At 45.5% G+C, this 10,889-nt stretch overlaps 1 protein-coding gene and 1 long non-coding RNA gene across 2 annotated transcripts; one reads left to right on the forward strand and one right to left on the reverse strand.

The window, feature by feature from the left end:
- Positions 1-1,344: 1,344 nt before the first annotated feature.
- vstm2b (V-set and transmembrane domain containing 2B) lies at positions 1,345-5,296 on the reverse strand. Its single transcript, XM_039795896.1, is given in 5 exon segments — positions 1,345-1,495; positions 1,498-1,915; positions 3,177-3,206; positions 4,028-4,215; positions 4,646-5,296. Coding segments are annotated over 5 exon segments (840 nt in total). The 5' UTR covers positions 4,737-5,296; the 3' UTR covers positions 1,345-1,382.
- Positions 5,297-7,769: 2,473 nt separating this feature from the next.
- On the forward strand, positions 7,770-8,287 carry LOC120556331. Its single transcript, XR_005638839.1, has 2 exons — positions 7,770-7,965; positions 8,065-8,287. It is a non-coding gene; the product is annotated as an uncharacterized LOC120556331 (long non-coding RNA).
- The last annotated feature ends 2,602 nt before the right edge of the window (positions 8,288-10,889 follow it).

Consider the following 10,889-nt stretch of genomic DNA (forward strand, 5'->3'; position numbering starts at 1 on the left):
CCCTCATTCTTCCCTGTGCCGTCTGCCAAGTGGCTGGCAGGAAATAGGTCTTACACCTTCATACATATGTCCACCAAAATGCTCTCCTGATCTAAAGAGATTAGAACAGTGTGAAAGAGCTGTGGCAGGATCAGAAGGAGATAATGGAGAACACTGAGCTGAGCCTTCATCAACAATTCATACAACACATGAGAGCACAAATGGATCATACAGAAATGTTCCTGCTCTCACATGCAGCGCTGCTACCAAATCTGAATCATGTTACTGCAACAGAGAAAATGAGTTTTATGATAAGTGATAATAGAAGCTGTACATGTACATGTAGATGTCAAATGTTAACAAAGCTAGAGTCCCTACTGATGCCAGAATGATAAAATACGAACATAACACAATAATATTACAGACTCTCTCCCACACTCCAGTGAGTATTAAAGTGATGGTTCGGAGTAATTCACCCTAGGGTCCTTTGCACCATGACCTCGAGCCAAACACCCCCCCAGAAGCTTTTTTCACCTGGGTCTAACATTGGGCGAGTTAGCATAGAGTAGCGTTAGCCGCTGAATAGCTTAGCGCGGGGCTAATGGACCCACGTTTGTATCTCTTAAATGACATCACTAATAATGCCCGAAATGATACCAAAGGTCTACACTAGTATATATAGGTTATGCACTCATAAAACGATGGATTGGAAAGTTTGTAAGTACACCAGAAGTTTATGTAAATAACACTTGCCTGCTGGCTTCTGCTCTCTGCTGTTGTTGTTGCTGCTGCTGTGAGACGAGTGCTTAGGGACATCTACAAATTACAACACCGAAAAGAGATGCAACAAAAATATTTTTTAATTTAACTTATTTTTTAAAGTAAGTGCTGTAATATAACTAGCAGGAGACAAGTAATAATTGAGGTAAGTTTGGAGACATTACCTTATTTAATCATTAAATTAATACATATTTTTGTTGTATCCTCTTCGGTGTAGTAATTTATAGATCGGCCCTAAGCACTCGTCTAACTGCAGGTAGCAGCAGCAGCAACAGAGAGCTGAAGAGAGCAGGCAAGTGTTCATAAACCTTTTGGTGTACTTACAAACTTTCCAATCCATCGTTTTATGAGAGCATAACCTATATATACTAATGTAGACCTTTGGTATCATTTCGGGCATTAGTAGTGGGGTCATTTAAGAGATACAAACGTGGGTCCATTAGCCCCGCGCTAAGCTACTCAGCGGCTAACGCTACTCTACGCTAACTCGCCCAGTGTTAGACCCAGGTGAAAAAAGCTTCTGGGGGGGTGTTTGGCTCGAGGTCATGGTGCAAAGGACCCTAGGGTGAATTACTCCGAACCATCACTTTAAGTAATTCCAGAATATTAACAGGACAATATGATTATTTGAAGTATGCGGTGTCCAGTCTGACATGGCAGCGAGGCCTCAACGTTACAACTGATGGAAGGACCGAAGCATCCTGTACCACAACACACAGAGAAACATCAACCTGCAGCCCCCCCACTCACCCGCTCCAAGCTGCTGCCGGAGGATGGCAGCGCTCCCTGGCAGCGCTGAAGCTGACGACTTGGCCAGCGAGGTGCTGCTGGTGGAGCTGGCCGGGGCGGGGGCAGGCCCCCGCTGGCCCCCCCGGCCCGGCTCCACGGTGGCCCTCCCAGCACCGCCCCCTCCCAGCGCTGTGTTGCTGCTCCTCAGCGGCCAGCGGTTCTGGATGTGCGACACGGCCTCCTCCGCCACCATGCCGCCGCCCCCCCCCAGCGTGACCCGCAGCGTGGCGCGGACCGTGAACTCGGTGGCGTCGGCGTCGTCAGCCCACAGGTCGGACACGCGGCACTCGTACACACCCTCGTCCTCCTTCTTCACCCGGGACAGGCTGAGGCGGTGTGAGATGGCGTTGCCCTGAACACGCACAGCCTGGAATGAGCACAGGAAGGAGACACTGAAACACTTCATCAACAACAACAACTACCAGTTTTAGCACGCATTAATCATTAGCTTAATGAGGGTGGCTTCATGTTTCGAAGTTGGGGGGGGGGGTTGGGGGGGTGTAGTAGCTTCTCATTTAGAGCCTCGGTAAGTATGTTTACATGCACACCAATATTCCACTATTATTACAAATATGACATTATTCTGCATATGATTCAGGTCATGTAAACACAATATTATGTTTGGATATTCCGAATAAGGCCTTTTTCCGAGTTGAGTATTTTCAGATTAAGATATGCGGGGTATGCCAGTATTATTCTGGTTTTAGAGGCATTCTTTGGACATGTATACAGCACATTCAGAATCTGCTCTCAATCAGGGTTTTTACTGCAGTTTGTGACAGTTTACAGCCTCTTGCCTTACGGTCAGCTGTGTGTTGCTATGGTTACTGTACACAAACCAACTAGCCGACAGTTTGCAGGGCTGCGGTAGAGATGCACGGCCAAAAGAAAAGAAGGAGAAACACAGCTACTTTGAAACATTATCAAAGACTTGCATATCAACAAATTTTTGGATATGACCTTTTCTAGAAGCTGGTTGAAGGAATGAAAGAATGACGCCATGTTCATACGCTCCAACAAGTCCTCCACCGCTGCAAAACTCTACTATACTATTTTGCACAGCTACATGTAAACGGGAATATTAGTGGAATATTCACTTTCATTAGTCATGTAAACAGCTCAGTCGGAATATTGTCTTTTTCGGAATAAGGGCAAAACCCTAAATATTATGTGCATGTAAATGTCAATGATCCCTATTAATAATGTAACAGCAAACAGACCTAAACACATTGTCAAAGCTCCAGCAGTCACAGCCAGTCTAACAACCTGGTCAGAGACACAGACTAATGCATCATCTGATTTAAAGGGTAAATGTGTATAAATATGCATGGCAGGATCTATTGAACTTATGTTTTCAGATTCCAAGATCATGCTTTTATTTAGCCGTAATGATGAGAAGCTTATTTCTCATTAAAGGAGCACACAAAGGACTAATCCAGAAAAACCCAAACAGGCGGTGAGTCAGGTGATGGAGCAGGTTACAATGTTCCACCTTTAAATCAGAATACACTCCACCACGTCAGCTAGTGCTCTCTTTCTCTTTAGACATGCTACGTGATGTTCTGTCAAATAAATATGCACATCATTTATCAAATGATCGTCCTGTGTGAAGTACTAAAGACACTTACACTGATTTTGGTGGCTTCCCTTGGAATGACCTGAAAAAAAAGAAAACATGGTGAATCCCATGTACAACATGTTTACAGTTAACACAACATCAGCTGGCATTTTACTAAAAGATGCACATATTGGCAACAATAACACAATATGGTTATTATATTTGCTGGATAGAGCAAACGGCATGAGCAGAGCTGCTGGTGTACATTTCTCAAAGACGCCATTGATAACCTCTCTCTCTCTCTCTCTCCCCCTCTCTCCCTCTTACTATCTCTATCTCTCTCACCCCCCCTCTCCCCTCCATGTTTTAATGTGCTTAAAGTGCAGAGGAAACGCTGCAGATGGAATGACTCCTCAGAGAACTGGAATAGACTGATTTGTCATGCTGAAAGGAGAAGTCATTCCCAGCGCGTCCTGCCAGAGCATCCTATCATGGCGGCTTTCTGCAGCCAACCTGAGAGGAATGTAATGCAGTTGATACCCAACAAGTGCCTTTTTCAGCATTGCCCTCATCCTGAATCATGCACACGGTTCTAACACTGCTGACTCTTACTTAAATAAAAAAAAATTAAACATACTGAAGATCAGAGAAACACTCTGCACCAGGCTCATTATGTAAGTATGTTCAGAGATTTGCAGCCTGTGGATTTACACTGCTAATGCATATATGCAAAGTGTACAAATGTGGATCGCTGGCAGATTTACATCTGTGCTTATTGGCACATTTCCAGCTGCTGGCCAAGACATTGTGTTTTGTAGCAGCTCAGGTGTGAAGATACAGTGTTTATCCAGAGAATGTACGGTTCATGCAGGGCAGAAACAACATGTGTGTGTGTGTGTGTGTGTTCAAGGCTGCAGGTACCTGTGCTGTGTTGGCCGGCGAGCTGATCTGCAGCTCTTGAGGCAGATCTTTGGGCCCAGCGTGCTTCAGGTACCACCACTGGATCTCCAGAGACATGGGCGCTGAGCTGAGCGCCCTGAAGGCGCAGGGCATCTCCACATCCTCGCCCTCCCCCACACTGATATCCTTAGGGACCTCGGTAAATGCAGCTTTGGTATATAAGAGCAATGGGGAGAGAGGCAGAAGCACAAATGAATGAGTGGGATGGCAGTGTGAAACACCTTTCATACTATAAGCCTGAGATGTCCATGGCGTGTCCATCCATGCACACTCCTCCTGTCCTGTCATTAATACTCTGAAAAGCTTTTATTACAGCACGACTGACAATCTGCCATCCTTTCATGATGCTGTGATGTGGCACAGCTGGCTCACTCTATGTGTTTGCTTTTTAATGTTTAACTGTTTTTATTGCTACAATGCTCCACACTATTCAAATCAATGCAGGAAAAAAATGGCACAGGCTTAGTTTTGACACAGCAGGAGAGGTTTAATCCTGCACACATGCTGCCGTTGATTTTAAACTATAGCTTTCTAAACATTTATCATTCTCCATTTGCTTCCTTTCTGGGGTTCACTTACCATTTGCACAAATCATAAAGGGCCAGTTGAGAATGAAGTAATAAAGGAGGCTGAATAGTCCCGTATTCCCCATGTCACACTCAGCACACATTAGACGCTCATTTGACCTGGATGTGTTGCGTCCTGTTAACTCTAATCAGTCCAGATATGGCCATAGAAGATCCCCATCCGTCAGCCCGGCAACATGTAGGCTACCGCCCGCAGAATGAAACCCCCATTTTAGCCAAGAAACAAGAAGAAAGGAGGAATTCTACAATCAAAGAAGTGAATTAATCCCTCAGTGAAAACGGGGCTCCTTTATTCCGCACTGAGCGTCGGTTGGAACTTCCCGGTCAGCGGCAGAAACCTGCTCTTCATCCTTATCATCATCATCATCAGACCCCCGGGCTCCGCTCCAACCTATCACATAACTATCCTCTGTGTGTGTGTGTGTGTGTGTGTGTGTGAGAGAGAGAGGGAGCAAAAGCCGCAGAGGAGACACGGACACCTCCTGACGCTGTCAAACAGGGATAATTTCTGGGAAGAGCCGCTCGTCCTCTCGTCAGTGTTTATGGTTCCCCCGTACGTCCGCCAGCTGTCAGACCCAGAGGCTTCCCGATTGGTGTGAGCGCGAGCGCATCGCGAGGAGGCGCGATCAACAGAGGTCTCGGGGCGCCCTCTTTTTTTTTTTCACTTTCTCTTTTTTTTTTTTTCTCTCTCTCTCTCTCTCTCTCAATTTTTTTCGATTTTAATTTGCTTTATTGGCATGACAAAATCAATAGATCTGTGTTGCCAAAGCATAGAAAAGATAACAACAGTACAATAACAAAGACAAGAGTAAATACAGCTGATATAATAATGAAAGTAAACTGCATAATTATGATCTCATTGAAGATGAAAAACAAATACTGTACCTCAATAAGCAACGTGGAAAAAATAACAAATAAATACATAAAAAAAAAAAAAGGCTATATACACCCAGTAAGCACATATAGCCTATGTCGCTGCGATGTCTTTAAAAGGTCGCTTCATCTACAGTTGATCGCTGGTCATTTTGAAATCAGGGTGCCTGGTTAGCTCACCTGTCAAAATGGGTGCCCATGTATAGAGGTTTACTCCTCGATGCAGCGGCCGTGGGTTCGACTCCGACCTGTGGCCCTTTGCTGCATGTCATTCCCCCTCTATCTCCCCTTATTAGTCTAAGCTGTCCTATACCAATAAAGGCCTAAAATGCCCCCCAAAAAAGCTGACGAAAATCTTTTAAAGGTCCAATATGTAATATTTGTACTGTAATAAATCCAAAAATGACACCAATGCCTCATCAGATATTAAGGAAACATGTTAAACTGAAATACTATCTTTTCTGACAACAATGCTAATGTCAGTATTTTTTCTTTTTGAAATTTACATTCTGTGACGGAATTTATGTTTATGTTTTGATCTGTGTGTTGTTATCAACTGCCCAGTTTGACAGCCAGGCCGGGTTGCCAGATATACCTGTAAAAACATAAACCCAGCGCGCTACAGCTGTAACGGTAGTACAGCCATGAAAGCAGCACACAAACGAACAGGATCAACGGAGATAGATTCTACCCGACCTAAAAAAAAAAACTGCATGTTTCTAACAGTTGCGTGACCAGAGACGTAACAACCCCCTGGTAAATATTGGAGATGTATTTGAAAGATGGAGACAGCTTAGATCCCAAAAGGACGCAGAATTGGCTTATTTCCTCCTGAACAGAAAAAGTGTGTCTGTCAGTTGGTTACAGAGCTCCGCGTGAGCACAGGCTTTTATGACTGTCAATTTAGCCAGCCTCTAACGTTAGCTACGCCGCTGTGCTGTGGAGTAATGTCTGGCTATGTGAGACTAGCATCTAACGTTAGCTACTCTGCTGTGCTGTGGAGTAATGTCTGGCTATGTGAGACTAGCATCTAACGTTAGCTACTCTGCTGTGCTGTGAAGTAATGTCTGGCTATGTGAGAAAAGGGTCTAGCAACATTGTTGTGAATGCTGCGGTCTCAGCCTGGCAACCCACGTGAACTTCGAGTCTGGGCAGGAGGGGGCGGGGGAAACGACTCTCCAGTATTTTGAATTGGTAGTGGAGTAACTATGTTAACCACTAGCTGCCAGTATTACATACAATATTACATATTGCACCTTTAAACTCACCTTTGTCGATCTGAAATAAAAAACAGATTCAGCAACTGCATGGCCTATGTTTTCAGAAACGCGTTTCCGTGAACTATTTTCCGTAAAATACAGGATCGTATTCCAAACGAACCGCCATTATGGTAGGTTTTGAAATTCGGGGCACAATCCAATCACATCGGTGTGTCTGATATAGGCGGGCCAGAGGCGAGCTAAACAGATGACGACAGTGCTGCAACGTCAAAGTCATTAGTAAACATTGTAAGATGGCTATGAATGAACACCGCTTGTTTGAAACAGCTTTGGCCGCTACAATGAACGAATTAGACTTGGCTTTTTATCTAAAAGAGGAACAGAAAGACGGCGCTCGAATCGTTCCTTTGCAAGAAGGACGTTTTTTTGCTGTTTTGCTGACCGGACATGGCAAGAGTTAGCTCCGCTGGTAGCTAAGCATATGGGGCTTAGTGAAAACCCACTGGTGGTTGTGGTCTCGCCATTGATCGCCCCTTATGGAGGACCAGGTGAAAGAGGCAAAGAAATTCGGTCTTTCGGCCCTGCAACTTGGCGACCCCGAAGAGGAACAGATCCAAAGCGGGCAATGCCAGATAGCATTCGGCAGTCCCGAGTCCTGGCTGAGGTGGATCAGCCAGATCTTGTGGACGATGCCAAGGGGGATCAGTCAGATCATGTAGACAATGCTATGTCATATTTTCTTAAAATCCTTGAGACAGGGGAAACCTTGCAGCTTTATGATGTGACAGGGCAGTTCTTCTCCAACTTTGAAGATGATGCAGCCACCCACACTGCCTCCAGTGGAGATGAAAATGACCCCACCTACATTCCATCTCAGGATGACACGGATGATGAACTGATTGTATCCCCTGAACCACCCAAGAAAAAGTCCAGAGTCAGCATTTCATGTTATGGGTCAGTGTCTGTCTCCCTGTCCCAGCCTGTTTTCCTGTTCCCCTTTCCCTTGTGTGTGTGTATGTTGTCTGTGTCTGTCTACATGTCACTCAAGAGGATCTAGGTCAAGGGGCGTGGCCACTCTCACCTGCTCTGCTCCAGCCAGCTGCAGATCATTCCAGTAATCAACCAACACCCAGCTGCAGCTCATTCCAGTACTCAACCAACAGTTATCTACCCGGGCTGTTCACCTCTTCAGCGCCAGTTCGTTGCAACCATTCCTGTGGTAACGTGGCTCCACTCTGTGCTCGAGAGAATTCGGTCCTGTTACTAGCATACCTGTTGCCTCCTTTTTGCTTGTCTCACGCTTCCCATCTCTGTTCAGATTCCGCCTCTGGACCTGCTGCTTTTCGGTTCTCATCTGCCTCCTCGCTGCCTGCTCACCTCGCAACTCCGTTCTCAACCAGCCTTTCCACCAGCTCTCGTCTTCGCTGCCTGGCCACACACCCGCCGTCTGATCTCCAGCTTCGACTCCATCTGGAGCTGCTCTCCTGGCCATTCCCTCCTGCACTATCCACATTGTGTCCAATAAAACACTGCTAACTGCTCATCTGTGTTTGTGTGCCTGTTCTCAGTCCTGGGTCCGACTAGAGCCTAACATTTCACCGCCAAAGGCAAGAGAGCAACCATCATTGTCATCAAATGACTCAAAGATTTCCCCTCTTGGTGTCCCCGGGAAAAAAAAAAAAAAAAAAAAAAAAATATTTTTTAAAAACCACAAAAAAAAAAAAAAAAACCCTTCCCCCCCCCCCCCCCCCCCAAATTCCATGTAAATAAGAGCAGAAAATCATGGATTTTCAGCAGCATCTCCAAAGCAGCAACAAAAAAGGACTCAAGGACCAGCTGCCAGAAAATGGCATACTCTTACCACTTCAAAGACAAGAATGGACAATCCCATGAAGTTTGCTAGCTGTTTTTCATAGCAACCCTCGGATACCATCCCAAACATTATCGGTCCATCACAACGGCTGCGCAGTCAGAGTCGCTTGACTCAGTTATGTCATCTAGGGACAGAAGAGGGAGGCAAGTCCCCTCAAACAAACTGAACTATGGCCCAATAAAGGATCACATAGAATCATACGGGCCCTCCATTAGCCACTACAGACGCCAACATGCTCCACGAAAAAAAGATACCTGGCAAGTGACATAACAGTCAAGTTCATGCATGAAAACTTCATAGAGAAAAATCCTGGCTTAAAATGTCCATATGAGGCTTACCGCAAAGTGGTTAGAGAATTGAACATTAGTTTTACAAAAGGATTGAATTTAAAATCCTTCTCCTGACCTACAAAGCTCTAAATGGTCAAGCACCATCATATCTAGAAGAGCTCTTAGTGCCTTATTGCCCCACTAGAGCACTGCGCTCCCAGAATGTAGAGTTACTTGTGGTTCCTAGAGTCTCTAAAAGTAGAATGGGAGCCAGAGCCTTCGGTTATCAGGCTCCTCTACTGTGGAACCAGCTCCCAGTCTGGGTCCGGGGGGCAGACACCGTCACCACATTTAAGAGTAAACTTAAAACTCTCCTCTTCGATAAAGCTTATAGTTAGGGAGTGAGGAGTTGCAGCGTCCGCCTAACCCGGCCCACCTGCTGAGACAGGCCAGTACAGCCTGATCCGGTTGGGGAGAGTTCTAGCCCAACCAGGCTCCTCTCCTTAACCTGTCTCTCTTAATTATGCTGCTATAGTTTTATACTGCCGGGGGAATTCCTTTGACACACTGAGCTTCTCTCTCCTCTCTCTTTCCATCTGTGTGCTTCCATGTTCCAGAAATGCTTGTTACTAACCTAGCTCTGGGGAGCTTATTCCCCGGAGTCTATATGTTTTATTTTCGCACAGCATGTTTCCTTGGATTAGGGTGGCCCCTAAATCATGGTTGCAGCCTGTCGCCGTGATCCTGCCTCGCCCTGCTATGCCCTGTTACAACTGTTACGCTCTGCAGTGCCCTGCTACGTCCTGCTGCATCCTATTACGCCCTGCTACGTCCTGCTGCGTCCTACTACACCCTGCAGTGCTCTGCTACGTCCTGTGACGCCTTGCTATACCCTGCTACATCCTGTGACACTCTGCAGTGCCCTGCTATGCCATGAACTACAACTACTACTTCTAGTCACTGATCCATTATCTTTATTGTGACTATTATTGCCACTGTTCATCACACCCCCAACCGGGACCATCAGAGCCTGGGTCTGTCCGAGGTTTCTTCCTCAGAGGGAGTTTTTCCTCGCCACTGTTGCACTGAACGCTTGCTCTTGGGGGAATTACTGGAATTGTTGGGTCTTTGTAAATTATAGAGTGTGGTCTAGACCTACTCTATCTGTAAAGATTCTTGAGATAACTCTTGTTATGAATTGATACTATAAATAAAATTGAATTGAAAACTAGGTGATGAAGAGTGTGAGAAATGTGTTCAGATTGAAATTTATGCCAAAGCATTTGGTCATGAACAAATCACTCAAAGCTACAAAGGCAGGGCTGAATGGCTGGGACTGCTAGTGACAATGATGACATGGACATAGACACAGACAAAACACGAGCATGCACAATGAATCCATTTCCATGAACACTGAGAGTGATGAACAGACAAATGCCGAGAACCAAGCCACTGACTGTCCTGAATGCATGGCATGGATAAAACACAAGAAAGCAATGAATAGCGCTAGACGTCATTACAAGGAAGCTTCTGGCAAGGACTGGCCAGATGACTGGTCTGTCCGGAGCGCTGATCTTCAGAAAGTGGTGATGCTACCAAGACTGCCAGGTAAAAATTTAACCAATCCAATCCAATCCACCTTTATTTATAAAGCACTTTAAAAACAACACTGTTGACCAAAGTGCTGAACACAGTCTATGAATAAACAATAACATACAACAGAGGCACAACACAATATTAATAAAACAATAAAAATACAGCAATACAAAACTCAAAGTCAACCCTCAAACTGAGTTAAAAGCCAAAGAAAATAAATGAGTTTTAAGACGAGATTTAAAAACAGCAAGAGACTCAGTCAGTCTGATGTGCAAAGGCAGCTCATTCCAGAGTCTCGGAGCTGCCACGGCAAACGCACGGTCACCTCTGGATGTACGTTTAGTCTTGGGGACGACCAGTAGTGCCTGGTCAGCCGACCAGAGCAAACGAGAGGGGGTGTAGGGC

This window comes from Perca fluviatilis, chromosome 3 (assembly GCF_010015445.1).
Source record: "Perca fluviatilis chromosome 3, GENO_Pfluv_1.0, whole genome shotgun sequence".
NCBI lineage: Eukaryota > Metazoa > Chordata > Actinopteri > Perciformes > Percidae > Perca > Perca fluviatilis.